The sequence below is a fragment of the Ascidiella aspersa genome, chromosome 2 (genome assembly GCF_963924565.1).
Source record: "Ascidiella aspersa chromosome 2, kaAscAspe10.2, whole genome shotgun sequence".
NCBI lineage: Eukaryota > Metazoa > Chordata > Ascidiacea > Phlebobranchia > Ascidiidae > Ascidiella > Ascidiella aspersa.
In genome coordinates this window covers 33,958,154-33,977,117 of record NC_139448.1, presented here as the reverse complement: position 1 = coordinate 33,977,117, position 18,964 = coordinate 33,958,154, and the positions used below count along the sequence as shown (strand labels likewise).

General features: G+C 35.8%; 2 protein-coding genes and 1 pseudogene across 3 annotated transcripts; 1 reads left to right on the top strand and 2 right to left on the bottom strand.

Annotated features, from left to right (window-relative positions):
• Positions 1–1,055: 1,055 nt before the first annotated feature.
• On the top strand, positions 1,056–7,184 carry LOC146165431 (uncharacterized). The gene is made up of 4 exons (XM_083380926.1): positions 1,056–1,269; positions 1,681–1,798; positions 3,307–3,427; positions 6,887–7,184. Exons 1-4 carry the CDS (start codon positions 1,056–1,058, stop codon positions 7,094–7,096), a joined length of 663 nt encoding a protein of 220 aa, XP_083237052.1. The 3' UTR covers positions 7,097–7,184.
• A 774-nt stretch (positions 7,185–7,958) lies between these two features.
• LOC146165430 (uncharacterized) lies at positions 7,959–13,828 on the bottom strand. 2 transcript variants are annotated; one of them, XM_083381313.1, is made up of 6 exons: positions 13,639–13,828; positions 13,161–13,283; positions 12,538–12,730; positions 10,519–10,704; positions 10,122–10,232; positions 7,959–9,361 (listed from the first exon to the last, which is right to left on the bottom strand). In XM_083381313.1, the coding sequence occupies exons 1-6, from the start codon at positions 13,794–13,796 to the stop codon at positions 9,143–9,145; spliced, it is 990 nt and encodes a 329-aa protein (XP_083237439.1). In that variant the 5' UTR covers positions 13,797–13,828; the 3' UTR covers positions 7,959–9,142. The 2 variants fall into 2 exon arrangements, with proteins under 2 accessions (XP_083237439.1, XP_083237441.1); XM_083381315.1 differs by having other exon boundaries at positions 9,196–9,361; positions 10,102–10,232.
• Positions 13,829–14,638: 810 nt separating this feature from the next.
• LOC146165429 (uncharacterized) lies at positions 14,639–18,427 on the bottom strand (annotated as a pseudogene).
• Positions 18,428–18,964: the final 537 nt, after the last annotated feature.

Genomic DNA, 18,964 nt, shown 5'->3' with positions numbered 1-18,964 from the left:
AAACACGTAGCTGAATACTAGTATATTTCTTAAATTTTAACTTGCATTGCTAAAGGGCCAGTTTTAACAATGCCTTTGTTCCGCAATTAAACATAAAACTGACTTCACATTAAACAGTTTTTGATTTTTAATCGTTTATATTTACGCTTACTTAGCTGTTAAGAATATTGAAACTTACTGACTTTTCTTAAGTCAAGGTCACCTATAGCCACAGTATAAGGTACGAAGCGATTTACCTTAAATTACTGCCAATGGTCATTTTGACCGTAAAGCAAATTCTTATTTATCCACGATTAACTTCGCCTTAAGTCAGTGCTTCCAGACCAGTGGGTCGCGACCCATTGGTGGGCCACAAAGCCTTTCTAAATTTTACAGTTTTCTATTAGATAGGGAAATTATTTGATTATCACCAGTATAGGCTAGTAAAGATACAAGTATTGTGTAACTGTTAACTAATTTCCAATTATTTGCATTTTAAATTATTGCTAAATCATTTTGGTCATTTCTCATTGTGGGTCGCACAATAAAACTTGCATTAAAAGTGTTGGGTCGCGAACTGATAAAGTTTGGAAAGCACTGGCTTAAATGACCGCCCTTTTATGAGCTATTGTTTCAAAACAACCAAGGAACAATTGTTGCAGTAGCTGGTAACAGTTTTAGCTCATAATTTTGAGTCGACAATTCATCAAAATTCGACGGTTGAGGGAAGTAGAAAGCGGAAGTAATTGCAACGACTGTGAACTATCAACAAAACAAAACTGCAACAACGGGCGCTGGTCTAGAATCCTACCACATTTTTGTCCGGGGGTTTATATTGCTAACAATATTTGGGTTAGGGTGCAAAAGTGTTAAAATTAATGTGGTAGAAATGTAGACCAGCTCCCAAAAATGTCTTGTGGATGCTGTGTATTAGTTTGCCGAAAGTATACCAGTTGTGTGAAAGTTTTGCGCTGAAACATTTCAGTAACATACTTAACGAAAATTCCAGTTGGGGTGCCAAAATCTATTTATTATTTTTGAGTGGTGCCGTGAGCCATAAAAGTAAACCTGACGCAATGGGTAGTGAAGTTGAGTCTGCCCTAAAAGCGGTGGAAACCGTTCTAGAAGGCAAAACCGCGGACGAATGTCAGCGCGTCTACGACGCCTGGTGCAAAGACTACGATAAAGACCTGACTGCGCTGGGAGCAAATTTGCCGTTGTACGCGGTCGAGTGTTTCACCAAGTATTCAGGCAACCTCAAGGTCAATTCTGTGCTGGACGTGGGATCCGGTAAGTGGCTAGATTTGCATTGTTGTAAACAAGTCATTATAAAATGACAGTTCGTGAAAAAATAAAAAAAATAAAAAATCACAGTTCGTTCTAAATGTAAAGTCCTGTGTACAGTTTGTTAAATATCGTTGTAAGACTAAGCCCCTGTCAAATCGTCGTAAGGCATTATTTTTCGCTTGTTAAGGTTTTTTATAAATGCTGGCGTTGAGGTTTTTTTCTGGGTAAAAAACGTTTTTTGTTTTATTTGTTTGTAAATACGAAAACTGTTGTGGAGAAATTTTTTAATTTGTCGTAAATAATATCTGTTTCTGCAATATATTTAAAAATGCCTATATATGTATATTGATATAATATATATGTTGACCTGCGAATTAATTAATTATTAAAAACTACCTGTTTTTGTTTGTTAAGGAACCTGCACTATTGGTGCTGCGTTGCGTGAGTCGGCGAACTACCAAGGACATATCGACATTATGGACGCCAACATGGAAATGCTTTATGTTGCAAGCAAGAAGAATCTCAACTTTAGGTATTCACCAATAAATAATGGAAGTTTTTGACTAAGTTTCGAAACTGTCATTTTGAAACACGATGTTTGGGGCAAGTGTTGCAATAACTCAAGTTAATGACTTGACTTGACTTAAGTGCACTTAAGTCACTTCTTTTAAATGACTTGGCTCGACATAAGTCATTTTGGGGCAAAGTGACTTGACTTAACTTAAAACTTTTAGACAAATGACTGCATTGCTTGAATTCACTAAAGTGGACAAATGACTTCGGTTAATGTGAATTGTTTTCATGAAGCTATTTTTTAGGCTATTATTTAAGTTTTTTACATAAAATAATTTGCTTGCTACATGTTGCGTTTATGTTTTTTAGTTAAGTTATTGCTTATAATCCGGCGAGTTTAACAACTTTAATAGTTTAATGTTTAGTTTTTATGACAAGAACGTGACTTGGAATTAACTTGCTCTGTTTATGACTTGACTGTACTACCCAAAAGCAACCAAGGGTGGTGATCAGCTTTGCAATAGTTGATTTTTTAACCCTCAATTTTAACGAAATGTATACGGCCGTTCTATAGTGTGTGTTTTTTCATTACTCGATTAATTGGTAAAGGACTGATTGAAACCCATTAGGTAGTGAAAAGGTGAAGGAAGTTTAGAATTACGAAAAAACAGACAGTTGCAAAACATTTTCTTAGAATTGTATTATTTTTTTTCAAAATATGTCTAGAAATTTTTTATTCTATACTTAATCCATCAAAACCGTCAATAAATGTCAATGACAAATTAGTGCAGTTGCACCAAGCAAAAAGGTCGACGACAATTAGGGCATCCAGATCCAAGGGCAGAAAAGTATGACTTTTAGACCTTGAGGTCCTGGCAATGTACTAATTGGAGCTTTAGGTAAACTCCCGGCATAGATAAATTGAAAATATTCGTTGAAAGTTCTCAAAAGATAAAAAAAAAATTGAGATAGATTTCTCAATACTGGACCTAGCTGAACCCAAACCCTAACCCAAATAACGTGCGTTAATTTAATAATTATTTAAACGCTGGGGGGGAAGCCCAAACTCGGGTGGGCATAAGATAATTTCTCGTTTTAGGGGGTCCATGAAAGTCTAATGTATATATTAGTGTATACTTATCAAGTAATCAATTTATAAAAAAACAATTTAATTAAAAACTAAACGGTTTTGCACTGATGTATTTACACTTTATTTCACCTTACCATTTTTGGACCAAAATCAGCAAATATATGAAGTTTATTTGTACTGTGACGTCAATTTATGACGTCATTTTTAAATTTTTTTTTGGCTTACAGTGGTCCGTGCGAGCTAAAAAAAATTTTAGGGGTCCGCGTTAAAAAAAGTTTAAGAACCCCTGGGTTAGTGCATTGTTTAAGACCTTAAAGTCTAAAAGTCAGACTTCTTGAACCTTTGGATGCCCTAATTGTCGTATACCCTTTTGCTTAGAACTGCACTAATTTGAGGGGTGCTGTAAGCCATAACGGATCTGTTTGTTTTCTCTTCAGAAACATAATCCGTCACACGGTGAACGAAGACGGAAAGTTAGTGGTGCGTGACGACAGTTATGACGTCATGTTCTGCATCGGTTCTTTTGTGCCTAACCACATTCCGGCGACTTCAGTTAAGGTATATTACTTTAAAAATCAAAGATTTTCTGCCATTTTAACAGCTTTCTTGAGTTATATATACCGCTCGTAGGAGTATGGGGTCGCCCATGTTTAGATTAATTATGCTTTATTTAGTATGAACTTTTTTTTTTTTGCAAAAGAGAAATATGGTAAACAGACAAAGGACTTGGTTTACCAGATGAAACTAAAAATAGTTCTACATATTTGTTTTGTTCATTGAAACAGTTTTACAAAATCTTTAATAAAGATTAACATAGGTGTGACAAATACTTCGCCAAACGTAACAAAAATTTGACTTGAAGTTTCAGTTTTACTAAAAGCCAAGCAACTTTTTTTCTACATAATATATCGCTTTTTATCGCTGACCTAAATACTGAATATGAAGTATGCAGTAAAATTGCTTAAAACGAACTTTAGGCTACATTGGACGCCCACAACAGTTTCTAACTAACTGTCTCTTACTTCTGTTGTGGCAATTGTTTCAACTTTAACAAAGCCACACAAATTTGTAAAGCTTAACCTTTTTACTGTAAATACTATAGCTCAGGGATGGCGAACCGCTGACCAGCGGGTCACGAAGTGACCCACCACAGATGTTTTACGACCCACTTGTCTCTCTAGAAATACCGAAATGCTGTCAATCATTTTCAGAAAATGATAAATGTAAAAAACGATTCTTCGTTAAATAGCACTATATACTGTTTAAATCAGGGCTGCCCATTCTGTGGGTCGTGCAAAAGTGTGTTAGGGGTGACGAGTATAGGCCTATATTAACTACACTTCAACAAGTGCGTGTAGAAAGCAGACAATTAAAAGCATTTTGTTTATCGCTGTTAAACAGTGGTCGGCAAACTGTGGCCGCGGCCCAAATGTGGGCCACAGAGACATTTTTAGTGGGCCGCGAGTTACTTTTAAATAGCTTAGTGTTATCATGTAGTTGTGGGGCGCATGATAGCCATACATTCATTGCACTTTAATTTAAAAGTTGGTGTGGCATATCATTTTTAAATTGGGTCATCTTGGAAAGGCCCCAGCTGTCAAACTATATTTTTTTGCCAACTTTAACTGTATATAACTGTATATGCGTATATTCTTCTTTCAATCCGCCCCTGTTTTCGTACTTTTGCGTGGTGGGCCTTTCATAATTTTGAAAAGAGTACTTGTTTGTCCACCATTGCTGCAAAACGTAAAGGGTGGCGGGAAATTAAGAACTCGCAGACTAAAAATTATGCATACCCTATTATCAGCTGAAAACCTTTCTGTTAAACTCCTGTAAACCCATAAATAATGTTGCAGCACTTATTACCTATCTATGTTTTTAATATTCGTGGGAATCCGAAAATCCGAAACGTCTAAATCCTTGAACCCCCAACTCAGACAATAACTCTTAACACCACGCATCAGCAAAGTTTCGCATAAAATTAGCATTTAATTAAATATATGACCCGCTTGAGCATTTTTTAAGGATTAGGCCGTGTTTGTGACCCGCGCGATGAAAAGGTTCGCCATCCCTGCTATAGCTTTTGTTGCTGGTAAATATTGTTTAATTAAAACATTGCAACAATGCTACATAACAATAGTGATTATTTTCTCAAGAAGATGCCACTCATTCTCTTTCTGCAATGCTGCAAACGTCATTTTAAAATAAAAAAGGTCCTTTAAAATTTGCAAAATGACATAAATTTCAGCCAAGTCTACTTAATAACTTAAGTAAATTCAAATAGTTTGGAGCATAATGGTTGGAGGTTGTAGTAAGACGTAATAAGAATATCAAAGCCCATTCAGAAGTAGGTAGCATTTTGTGAACGTTTCGAATATCTCTTTCCATTTTCAACTTTGAGAGAAGGCACTCATTGTAAGTGTGTACGCTGAGGCAGATGTCTGAAAGGAGGAGACAAAGAGAGATACACACACATCTAAACCGGATAGAGCGGCGGTAATAAAGTCAAATAGTTTTAAACAAATAGCAAGTCAAGTCACAGTACGACTTATTGTCAAAGCATTACAAATTAAGTTTAAGGTCGTTAGCATCAAAAGTAAGGGGCGCCCGCAGAGAAGCGTAACCAGAAAATCAAAAAGAAGGGTCATGAATGTTCAACTTAGGGAATTCCTCTATTTTCGTCTGACGTTAATGAATAATGACGTCATAAAACAGTGATAGTATGACGTCATAGAATGGTGATTGCAAGGCGTCATAAAAAAACTAATCAGAAACAGCCAAATACGCTTAGCAAAGCGACCACGTGCGTCGTTAACAATCCTGTCAGGCGCCAGCTGCTAAACCACAGTGTGCAATCGTTAACATCAGGCGAAAAAATAAACCAAGACCGTGAAATATATGTGATTAATTGTGTTAGACTCATAGATAATTCGACTATCAGCAGCGCAGTTTTCAAGTTCCATGAACGGAACTAGCGCTAAATTACAAGCACGTCTTTCACCACCTGCAATACTAAACAAAGATCGGTTTTCCCAGGACGTTTTTTAGCAAGAAAAAAGAAAGAAGGTTTGACTTAGCGTTGTCAGTTGTCGAATACACACTTGCTAATTAGTCAACCTAAACAAATAACGAAAGAGAAAAACTATCCAGGGTTTACGGTCGACCAAACAAAAGACGAAACGGCGTCTTGCACTCGATTTTGGTTTCGCATTAGATTAAGATGCGTGACCCAATTGCTTAAAAAGCACGCCGCTTCTAGCAGTTTGTTAAACCATGACAAAAACGAACAAAAAACGACAATTTCACTTACAAAAAGAGGGAGGTAATAATTCCCGCCCCCTGGATACGCCACTGGGGGCGATGGATAATGTATAATATTTTTAACCTTCATAAGTGATACATGTTACACAATAATACTAATAATCGCATTTTAAAATTCCAGGGGAGGCAAGTGCCCCCCCCCCTTGCCCCTCCGTGCGGGCGCCCATGGGAACGCGTACTATTCTAACCAATATATCGCTCGGCCAATATATACAACCAAAAAAAATAAAACGTAAACATTTATTACGTTTTGGAATTGGCTTAAAGAACTTATTTTACCAAGTTATTGTCGTTGGTAATTTAGTCCAGTCAAGTAATTTTTACCTCGAAGACTTTATTTCAAGTTTAAAAATAGTGAATTATTGTATATTGCTCTACTGAAGATATGACACAGTTAGGATGACGTTCAATATAACTCAAAACTATTTTTTTTTGATAAGATTTTAACTGAAGGACAATTTCAAAAAGCTGACTATAGTTTTAGTAGTTTTGTAAACAATTTATATTTATTTTTAATCGATTTGAACTTAATTTTGACACATTTTGAACGAACGTCTAAATTTAACCAAATTTTGCCTTCTTTTGACAAGTCAAAAAATAAACGACCTACCTATCACCTTTACTACACAAAACCTGGTGTACCAGCTCCATAAACACTGTTGATTTTTGTGGAAATAAACCACGCTTTGCCTCAAGGGTATGCTGAAAGCGGTAAGGAGCGGCGGGCTGCTGATATTTTCAAAAAGAGGCAAAAGCGACGATTCGTACAAGGTCTTATTTGACCAGCACCTCGCTCAACTGGAGAAAAATGGATGCATAGAGCGTCTTGGAATCCACGAATACGTTCACTTTAGTAACACCGAGAACAAGTTTAATTCTTTCATTTTGGTTTACAGACGGCTCTGATATCTGTTTTTTATTTGTAAAATGTTTCAGCTAAAGCGGTGGTTCCCAAACTGTTTTGGCTCGCGGCACACTAAAAGTATCTTAAATATTTCGCGGCACACTTTTAACAGAACAACAATAGAGTCATTTTACAATACACACGACATAAGTAAATGTCCCAATACGATTAACCTGTAATGGGTAGTGTGTATTCAAGTCTAAAATGCTTGCGTGTAATACTTTATTTTCCGAAATTACAAAAAGTTTCGTGGCATACTTGGCAATCTCTCGAGGCACACAGTTTGGGAATCACTAATCTAAACGGCAACGTGAAATGCAAAAATGTTGTTCCGGATGCTGTTTGAGTGCAATAGAAATTACATTTAATTATTTACTTTTCCTAAACCTTTTAAGACAAAATAATCGAAAACAATTTATTTTTATGTTTTGCTTCACGTGCACCTAATGTAAATCGCGTACCCGTGTATCTGAACAACTACACATCGGTCAACGTACCACTGCTCTACAACGTCAAGGACAAGAATAAGCAGCAACCTGATTAGATAATAACCATTAAAAAGTCGCCTTGAATCTACAAACAATAAACCATCAATTTATTAACTTTCAATTTTGCTCCTATTGTTTGATGTTCATTCATTTGTACATTTCTTGTAGGTCTCATGTTTATAGTTTTTGAGAAATGTCCAAATTTGGTAATTACGTCCAAATAAACAAGTGTAGGCTATATACAAACTAGATTTAAATTCTCCTACATTTCTAGCTATCAAAGGCCTCTGGCATAACAAAACAAAAAAATAATATCTGCTTGAAAAATATTGGGATCTATGCTCTTTTAATGCGTAAATAATTCTGTTTTTGCCTATTAAAATCTAGGAGTACCTAATATTGTTCGTTGATAAAATTTCCAAAATCAATTTATTAAGATAATTTACAACTCAAAGTGTGACCGGGAAAAAAAGAAAATCTTCGTGAATGATTAATGGAAGTACTAATTTTCAATAATGTGTGTAATTTGATTTTGGGAAAAATAGCATATCAACAATAAAGGTAACGAAGTATGAGACACCGGTTAAGATATATAGTCTATATCACTTTTTCTCGTTATTTTACTGATCTCTTTGATATTACAGATCAGAGCCCAGTAAATTTCCAACGATTTTAAACAAACAATTTTAAGTTGTTTGGAAACCGAGTCTTAATTTTAATGACGAATTTAGATTTCTAAAGCAATTATTAGCAAGGTGGCGACCGCTTTTGATACGAATTCTGTTTCAATGTACAGTAGCAAATTATTTGTTTAAAAATACAAAATACCATTTTATGACTGACCATACGGAAATGATACTGAAGAGTTCGATAATTTTTTTGCAAAAATAAATTCTGCACCTTGAAAGCCAAGGGAAACTTTTGAATGAAAAATAAAGTAGTTTTCATAACCCCTGGCGTACATCGTATTTATTGTATGTTTAAAAAAATAAAAAAAGTTTTATGTGTATCCCATAGGTTGTGAGCAGGTGTTATATAATTAAATGCCATTTTTTTTACTAAGCAAATTGTACTACTGTTGCGAAGCAGCCAGCTCAATCCAATTTAAAACTTTTTACACCAAAATAAATAAAATACAAAATACTCAAGAATAAGCCCATAGGAATGTATACTAGCTCAATCCTATTTAAAACTTACAACAAAAGAAAAGAAAATTCCAGAATACGCCACACATACAGCAGTGTAATATATAATCCTATTTAAACCGTCTTAAAACAAAAAAATAAATACCAGACTACCCCAAGCCCCAAGAACTATATTTTAAATATACTATGCCTGGTAGCAACAGCATATTTATTAACTATATATTACACTGCTCCCATTTAAATCAACTTTCAACGAATAAAATTAAAAACAAGGATACTCCAAACCTACAGGAGTGTGTAGCTTAACTATAATGAAAATGTCTTGCAACAGAGAAAACACATTAAATTTTTTATAAACAAAAATGATAATTATAAAACACAAGTTTACCCCAAGCATGCGGGGTGCGAAGCGGCTTTATTCTTCTTTCTCCGTTTTCGAGAATGATTTTATTTGGTTCAACACCACACTTTCGATGGTTATTATTTCATCAGGTTTCGGTTTATTCTTGTCCTTATCTTTGTAGAGCAGTGGAACGTTGACTGGTGTGTCGTTGTTTGGGTACACAAAGTAAACCAGCGATCTTCGCACTTTGCCACAGCTAGAGTCGCTCACGGGCACCACCACGCGGTGTTTCTGAAAAAATATTTAAAAAAAATTTATTCGCAATTTTTTGAACTAAAAACATTTGGTTGGAAATTGGGTATTTTGTGGAAAAGACAGCTTTCCATTAATATAGATAGACTGACAGAGGACATTTTATTGCTTCTGTAAAGCTCTTTGACTTTATTTAGTTTAGTACAAACTTAAATTGTAGAATACCGGTACCAAATCTTTTTTTTAATCTTTTTAAATTTGTCCAACGTGGGACATCACGGAAAAGTGTTTAAATTGTGCAACAATGTTGTTCTTTTGCGCCGGAAATCATTGGATAAACGTTGCCCTTATAGCTTTTTATATTGAACGTTGGTTATCGCATTTTATCTACCCTTTTACTATCGTTTTACTTTTTGCTTGCATTTCCCTAATGAAGGCATCTGCATCGGTAGGCAAAACGTCAGATAACATAAATAAGAACCGGAAGAGCTTATTTTCAGTATGTGTTTCATATCTGTCAATCTGCGGTTCATTGTGCTACAGTAACTTGACAACTGGTACATTCATAAAACAGCGAAGAGTTTAGTGTCAACTTTTGTTGTGCACGGCTCACGATTTTATTTAAGAATGTCAAACCAATTTGCACTCACGGTCAGTGTTTTTTTAAGGTGTTTTGGGGGACCGAAACGGTCCCACAAATTTCTCCAGCGGTTTCCCAAATTTTGGACTTGAAACACTTGCGGTCTCTTAAAACTACTTGGCGGTCACCCAAACCAAACCTTAAAAAAAAACTGCTCACGGTAGACTTCAAAGTGCCACAAGTCATCATTTGCAAAGCATCTCCGATGTTAACGAGAGCAGTTCCTTCCATTGGAGTTGCATCAACAAATTCACCGTCGACATTTTGAACCTGAACGCGAAACCAAGACCGGGTAAAACCTCATGTTAACACAGGAATTAACAGTGTTGTAAACAAGTCGTATTAAAATGAGTGTTGTAATGACTTAAGTCAATGACTTGATTTAAATGCCACTGTTTTCAAATGACTTAATTTAAGTCATTTGGACAAATGACTTTACTTGACAGATTTGTTTTTCTATGTGGAGATCAAAGACAACATAAGTTAGTCAAAATGGCCGACATAACCCAATTTACATCACTAAATTTTCCAGAGTAACACAGTCAGTTAAATGTACCTGGAGTCCACCAGTAGAATCTTGAAAGAGTATTGTAATCGATGAAGAATCGGCATGCTCTCCAAGTCGAACCTGTCCTGGTACCAGGTCTTTGGCTTCCACTGGCGGATAATATAAGGTTCGACTGGAAGTGTATGTGTCGCCTATGTGCATGTTGGTGTGGCACTTCTCGAAAAAGTGTTCGTCCTGTTTAACACATATAAGCAAAATAGTACGACGAAAATATTTTTTATCTATTTGAACTTTTACCTAGCCCCAAACCCCACCCCTAACTTTATACTAACTTCCCTAATAATTTCAGTCCTAACCCAATTTGAGACCATTTTCCACCTTAACCCCCCAAAAGGGCAATTTTGTCCTGGGCAAAATGCCTAATAGCGGCGCCCCAACGGGGCCGTTAAAATTAGTGCGTCTAAACGTTGACACAAAGCGTTATTTTGTCCATTTATGCCTCATTTAAATGAATTTAGGAATTACTCTAACAGGTTTGGGTTGGATTCTGATGACGTTTTTTCAAATTAGATTCGCTGTAGAATTAGTTGCATAGTGGTGTAAAACGGGCAGAATAGAATTTTTTTAAAAAGAAAAACTATAGAATTTCATAAGGCTGGTTGTAGGGAGGCCGTCTATAATAATTATTGAAAAGCGTCCATTCGTTATGCTAGCATTCTTGTACTAAATAGCCTTTTTGGGTTAGATTATGTGAATCTATAACTCGCCTGTTAAAACACTTTTATTTTAATTCAAAGGCACTATTGGTTATAGGTAAGCAATTCAATAGTTCATATAACTTACTAAACCCACCTGCGGATTTGTTACGCAACATGAAACGTTACTTATTCATGAACTATTTGCAAACGTAAGCGATCAATATTAACTTGTTTATTATAATTATATCAACTGAATCAGCGAGGGAATTTGTAGAAATATTGCGAAATACAACAGAAAAATAGCACGTTACTGGACAACAAGTTAACATTAAAGGCCATATCCCATATCGCAAACCCGGCAATTTTCCAGTAATTTAGCATATGTGCAGTATTGTCCAGCATAAATAAGAGCAAGAAAGAGCTCACAGTGTCAGAAATTCATTATTTTAATCATCAATATTATTTCTATCTGTAAACCGTTTTTTTTTTGTTTGCCATTTTTTGTTTACGCGATGTGTTCAACAACTGTGATCTAGCCCCTATGACAGTTGTTCCTACTGTGTGTTTAACTTTTATTGAATGATATGGTACTGTAGGTCCCCCCCTTTCATATTAAGTTGCTCGTACTGACAGAATGCTGTCTAAGCCTATATAGCTCAGTTGGTAGAGAGACTACTCGTTTTTTTTTTCTAGACTGCCTTGCTTGTATATTTCTCGAAATATTGGGTTAATTTGCGCTGGCTTTCGCTGTATGTACGGATATCTTGTAACATAGGCCTACCATTTGTCCTCTTTTTAAGAGGATTTGTCCCCTTTTCTCAAGAAAAGTGAATGGTCCTCCGAGGACGCTTAAACATACCCAAACGTCCTCTTTTTTCGCATTTCGAGTTAGTTGCTTATAATTTTAACAAGACTTTTAGGCCAGACGTTGTATTTATTTGCGAAAAAATACTGTATCCATGAAACATGCTGAATTGCTGGTTTAAAAAAAGTTTTCCGATAAATTGCCTACCAGCCCTTATCTTGTTGATTGTTATTGTAAACATTGCGCCATAAAAATTGCAACCTAACCTCACATGTAAAGACCCATTAATAAAGCAAAGTTGTGTGATTATTCACTTCAAAACGCAGGATTTTAAATCGCCGCTTATAACTCTCTTCGTAGCCGTCAACAGCAAAGCCATCGCGCTCGAAAATAGATCAATATTTGCGTTCAATATTTGAGAATCCCAAAACAACCAAACATCCCGAAAATCAGCGTAAAACATCATTAAAGTCAAACAGAACAATTCTACTTTCGTTTTACTTTCCGGCAAAAAATGTCCTCTTTTTGGGTGCTGAAAATGTGGTAGCCCTACTGTAACATTACCTCTAAATCCATAGCCAGGGCCAGTGCATTCATAATCCTCATTCCAAGCAGCTTTCCTCGCTCCATAAAAGTCAACATTGCGTTTTTAAAGCCTGGCGAAATGTCTTCAGGCCATCCTCGATCCGTTTTGGTAAAAGATTCGCCATTGATGTTGAACGCTAGCTTATAATCGGCTGGGATTTCAGGGTTTGGGCTGAAAAATATGAAAGCACACTATACAAAGGAAGGACCATCATAAATGTAATTAGCATAAAAAAAACGCTTTATAATATGTGTATGTTATCCCCTTTTTAAACTGGCCCGCCAAGACATTTCCGTTTCTCGTGCTGCCCCCTGTCTAAAATAATTGCCAACCCCTGTTACTAATGATTATTTTCAAGAGTTTAGCGAAAAATTATGCAATTTTTTTGAAAATTCCTTTTTGTGTTAGAAATACGCATGAAAAAATGCACACATGCTTTTAATGTTCAGCTATACACTGCGCGTTAGATAACGGATAATATCCAAGTATTAACCTACTATACAATGCAAGCTGCAATGTAGTTTATGCGAGCTTAAATTAGAATTGTTTTTTGTTAAATTTGTATCGCAAAACAGATGCTGTCATTTGACAAAACATTTACCTTTCGCTTCCAATTCCGCTGTAGCCGAAATTGATGATGCCCTGCCTTCGATATCGCAGTTTATCCGACTCTGAACTGGTGAAAAAAGCCTCTGTGGTCTTTTGTACTTGGTTGACATATTCACTGCAAAACGACAATCACGATTTACAGCGAAACATTTTATTAGCCGTTTTTGAATTTAAACGATTCTATAAGTTAAAAAAAGGCAGTATAGACTGTATTATAGTTTTGCACTTCAAACTACAGCTATGGTTAGTCATTTTCATTTAGAGGAAATATAGTTAATAGTTATGTGAAAGTCCTAGCAAACCATTCTGAAGATTTATATAAAACGCGTTAAAAGCTGGATTACTTGCATTTGTGAATGGCTGCAAGTTCGCAAATATGTTTTAAATATATTGATTTGGAAAGTCGCAAACCCGTGTTTTATTTCGTAATACAACAACGAAGTAAGTAAGCCAAGGCATTGCATACGTACTCTGTAATCCCGCAGTTCTTCAAGTAGACAAATCCAACTTTGAAAAATGCCTTTAAAAGCTCATTACCAACTTCTAGGAGGCTTTCTCTGCTACAAGAGTCCCTGTCAAGTGAACACGCTTGAAAATCCACCACTGGAACCAAGTTGTTGATCGGCATAACTGCTGTCAATTAATCAACACTTGCTTGAATTGGCGCGAATGCCTGGGGAAGTATAAGCATTTGGTTTAAGCCGAGTTCATTATAAAGTACACTGCGCGTGATTTCCACCAAGAGTTCGTGACAACATTTCTAATTCGAGGCTGTGGTTTTGTCATTTCCGGAACGTGCTGACTACAGCTAGACCTCAGTGAGCCGATATGCAACTCGCATCAAAAATAAAATACTTTTAGGTGGCTAAATTTAAAACTATACCCACTATGGACTATATCTAAAAATTTTAAACTCTTTTTGATTAAAATTATTTATTTTGTAACGACACAGAAAACAACATATTGAAAAATTACAATGCGTGACTTTACCTTCGAACTAAAAATATATTGATACCATGTTTTACCTTAAAAAAAATAGATTGATATACCATTAACACATATACATAAAACTACAGGTTAAGACTGTTGTGTTGTGTATGAGAAATTGTGTTAACTTAATAAAGTGTTTCAAAATATGAAGATCACAAAAAAGTGTTAGATGTCGTTAAGAAAGTCACTCATATAGGGATATTGCGATTCAAACAATCATAACCAATCAAAAAAAAAATTTCCTTAACAATATTAGCTTACCTTAGTTCGAACTGCACTTAAATAGTTAAGAAACTGGAGTTGGAATTACTAACTGCAGTTAAATGGATAACATTTAGGTTTCAGTTTATTCTTGTGTAACTTGGGAACATTGAAAAAAAATTGCACAAAAAATACAACGTGGACGGCTAAAAGATTCTGCGGGGTCAAGCAATTAATTTGCCAACTAAAACATAAAATTATCAGAAAAATAACTGGAATCTATTGTTTATTAATCCAAAGATATTCGAGTTGATTCAATACGATTTCTTCAGCGGTTATTATTTTGTCAGGTTGAGGTTTATTCTTGTCCTTGTCCTTGTAGAGCAGTGGTACGTTGACCGGTGTGTCGTTGTTCGGGTACACAAAGTAAACCAGCGATCTTCGCACTTTGCGACAGCTAGAGTCGCTCACGGGCACCACCACGCGGTGTTTTTGTGATACGTAAATGATCAATCAAACTTCACAATTTTCCTAAGCCGTTCAGGAGAGTGGTTACAGCAGAAATGTCTGACGATTTAGAGGTACAATCTCAGTGTTGTAAACAAGTCATTATTAAATGTCACGGCCAAGTTAAGTATTTTGAATGAACAACAAGTCAATTCCAAGTCAAGTCCTCGTCAAGAAAATTAGACGTTATCCTATTAAAATAAGTAAAATCTTTCAAATATGAGCAATAACTCAAATAAAATAACACAAAACGCGACATATAGCAGGAGTATTGTTTTACATGCACTAAATGAGATCAATGACCGAGTTTTTCTAAAATAATGCCCGATTTACACACTTCATTTCAATGCCACTCATTTCTCCCAAAGACACTTAAGTCAAGTCAATCATTTTGCTACAATACATAAGTCAAGTAATTTAAAACAGTGACTTGAGTGCATATAGGTCAAGTCATTGACTTAGGTCATTGCAACACTGAACAATGTGTCAAGTGGTCGTGTGCTTGCTATAAATGCACCAAACCAAATTTTTCCTTTATAAGCGTGCTTTTTAAGGCAGGTTTATTTCTGTGATTGTGTGTTAAACGCGGTAAACTCGCGCTTCCACTTGCAATATAATGGGCCATTTATCCCAATGCACAAATATCAAATACAGCTCCGACTCCCAAGTTAATAATAATAAAAACCTCGCGAAAAAAATAAACTTATTGAACGCATCATTGTATCAGATCGCTTACAATTTCATTGTACATTCGAAACTCCGCTTTCAATAAAACAGAAACAGCTTAGGCCTACATCGCAGTAAAAACACGTCTCGCAAGTATGGCGCGCATTTTGTTGTTACTGGTTTGCAGTAGAATTCGAATAAAACAAGCGTCTAGGAAAAGCGTTAGGGATTTACTGGCCAGTTAACGGATGAATGCTACCCGAAAAGGAAATAGCCAGAACGATTTTAAACAGACTTTTTAAACCAGGTTTCCATTTCCTTTTGAACTGTTATTTATTACACTTACCGTAGACTTCAAAGTGCCACAAGTCATCAATTGCAAAGCATCTCCGATGTTAACGAGAGCAGTTCCTTCCATTGGAGTTGCATCAACAAATTCACCGTCGACATTTTGAACCTGAACGCGAAACCAAGACCAGGTAAAACCTCATGTTAATATAGAAATTAACAGTGTTGTAAACAAGTCGTATGATTTGCGTAAATATACAGCATGTCAAAGTCCCAGTCCAAGTCCAAGGTATTTTCATCAAAATAGAGTTTTTAGAATTGCCAAATTAGCCCAATCTACAGCGATTATTTGAACCACAAACCCCAAAAACGTAACAAATAGCAAGCAGGCTACTTTACAAACAGAAATTGGAACTAAAAACATACTAAATTCTACAACAGTTTTGGTAACAATATTCTAATAACTTGATCCCAAATCAATGAAGTTTGTCCAAAAGACTAATATATCATCCATTGTTGAATGGATTTTTTAAGTGCTTGGCTTGTTTTTGGAGGTTGCAAACAGCCCCAATAGATAATATCTGTAATTTGAAGATTTAATTTGGAAATTTTAAATGACAAACAAATAAACAATAATTTTCCACATTGATTTTAACATATTGAGGGTTCATAACGCGGAATTATCATCTTAAACTATTTCATATTATCGCATATCAGACTAAAATTGGAGTGGCATAACTATGAAGTGAATTTTGAGAGCACTTTTTGGTCGAAATAGTACCAACAGCCCTATTTATTAGCTTATATGTGATTTACCTGTAATCCGCCAGTTGAATCTTGAAACAGGACTGTGATCGAAGAAGTGTCGGAGTGTTCTGCGAGTCGTACCTGGCCAGGTACAAGGTCTTTGGCTTTCACTGGTGGATAGTACAAGGTACGGCCGCATGTGTAAGTGTCGCCTATGTGCATCTTTGTGTGGCACTTCTCAAAAAAGTGCTCGTCCTTTAATGACAAAAGACGTTAGACAGGGGATTCTTAAAGTTTTTTTACCGCGAAACCCTATTTTTTTATTGGCGAGGACCACGGTAGGCAAGACATTTTTAGAGATGACGTCATAAATTGACGTCACAATACAAATAGACTTCTGAAATGTGCTGATTTCGGTTAAAAAATGTGAAAGTGAAATGGCGTCTAAATACATTCAGTCCAAACCCGTTTCATTTTTAATAAAACTTTTTTCTTCGAAAAAATTGATTAGGCTACTTCCTAAATATACGCTGATATTTCACTTAGGCCTTCATGGACCCCCTAAAACTAGTTTACGGGCCCCCAAGGGGTCCATAGACCCCAGTTTAAGAATCCCTGCGTTAGAACAAACTTGCAATGTATGTCATTTTGTAGACCTTGATGTTAAATTTGCAGTTTATATTTGTGCACTACGTCAAACGGTAACCTCGCATTTTCTATCGTTACTGCCGCAATGTATTTATTAAAGCTGAGAAACACTGGCTCAACCGTTGTAACATTACCTCAAGTTCCATTGCTAATGCAAGTGCATTCGTAATTCTCATGGCAAGCACTTTTCCTCGTTCCATAAATCCCAACATAGCGGCCTTATATCCAGGAGCAATATCGTCCGGCCATATTCGGTCAGATTTGGTGAACGATTTGCCGTTGATATTAAAAGCCTCTTTGAAGTCAGCAGGAAAGTTAGGTTCGGGCTAAAAATATAGGTAAACCTGTTACTGGAATAATGTCGACAAACCTGTTGCTGGAATAATGTCGGTATTAGCGTAAATATATTGTGTCGTCAAAAGTACAAAAATTTTGGATTTTTTTTTCAGTTTGGGGTTAATCGGTAGCTAAATGCTTTGAAAAAAATCTAAAACATTTTTTTTGAGATTTAATTTTTTTTTTAAAGAAAGGAAAGCGACGGATATCACTGTAAAGTTTCCACATGCTATTATATGCATTAATTCAGTTGTAATTTTACTAAGTTTGGCTACGCAGTACAGTTTTAAAAAGGCTTTTATAATGAGGCAGTAGACACTTTTAAACCCGACGTCCAACTTGAAAAACGATTCCTAAACCATATTTTTAAAAAGTTCTTAGTGAGTTGTTGTTTAGCTAAACATTAGCAGCTTTGGCTTGAAAGCTATTTTTCCTAATATATATAATACAGTACTAGTAAAAAGCGTTGGCGTTAACATATTATGTTTCGCCTCCAATCCCAACGTAACCAAAGTTAACGTTGTCCTTCATTTTGTGTCGACGTTTATCAGTTGTTGAATTTTTGAAAACCTTTCGGTAATCTTCTGAACTTCGTCGACATATTCACTGAAAAACAACAAAGGTGCAAAACAAAATAGGCTACACTCTGCCCTTTAAGGCTACTGTATTTGGGGTGTGCTTACGTCAATCAAAAAGTGCTTTATTGCAATTAACATAATCTGTAATGCCACAATTCTTTAGGTACAGAAATCCAACTTCATTAAACGCCTTCAACAGTTCATTGCCAACCTCAACTTGACTTTCCCTGCTACAGTTGTCTCTTTCGATTGAGCATTTCTCGAAATCTACAATCGGTATATGGTTGTTTTCAGGCATAATGCAGCACTCCTTGAAGTCGAAAAGCATTAAAAACAGGTCAAGACTGCAAATGTGATGAGTTAAGCATGCTGCAGCCAGACAATTTGAACTTGCTAAACTTGTTAACCGATATCTCAAGCCCTTTTCTTTCTCTTTCAACGACAGGCACGCTTATTTGCTTTTTCTGTTTCCAAACATCGCTGTCGTCGGTACAGCCAACGTTTAGGGCCGGGGTTCCTAAACTGGGGTCCATGGACCCTTGGGGGTCCGTAAATTAGTTTTAGGGGGCCAATGAAGGCCTATATTAGTGTATATTAAAAAAAAAATATTAGTGTATATTTAAAAAGTATTTATTTTTTCAAAGAAAGCAGTTTAATTAAAAACAAAACGGTTTTGCACTGACTGTACTCCATTTCACTTTCACTTTTTTTAGACCGAAATAAACAGATTTATTAGGTTTATTTGTATTGTGATGTCAATTACTGGCGTCATTTTTTTGAAAATTTTTGCCTATTGTTGTCCACGCGACGTCAAAAAAATATTTTAGGGGTCCGC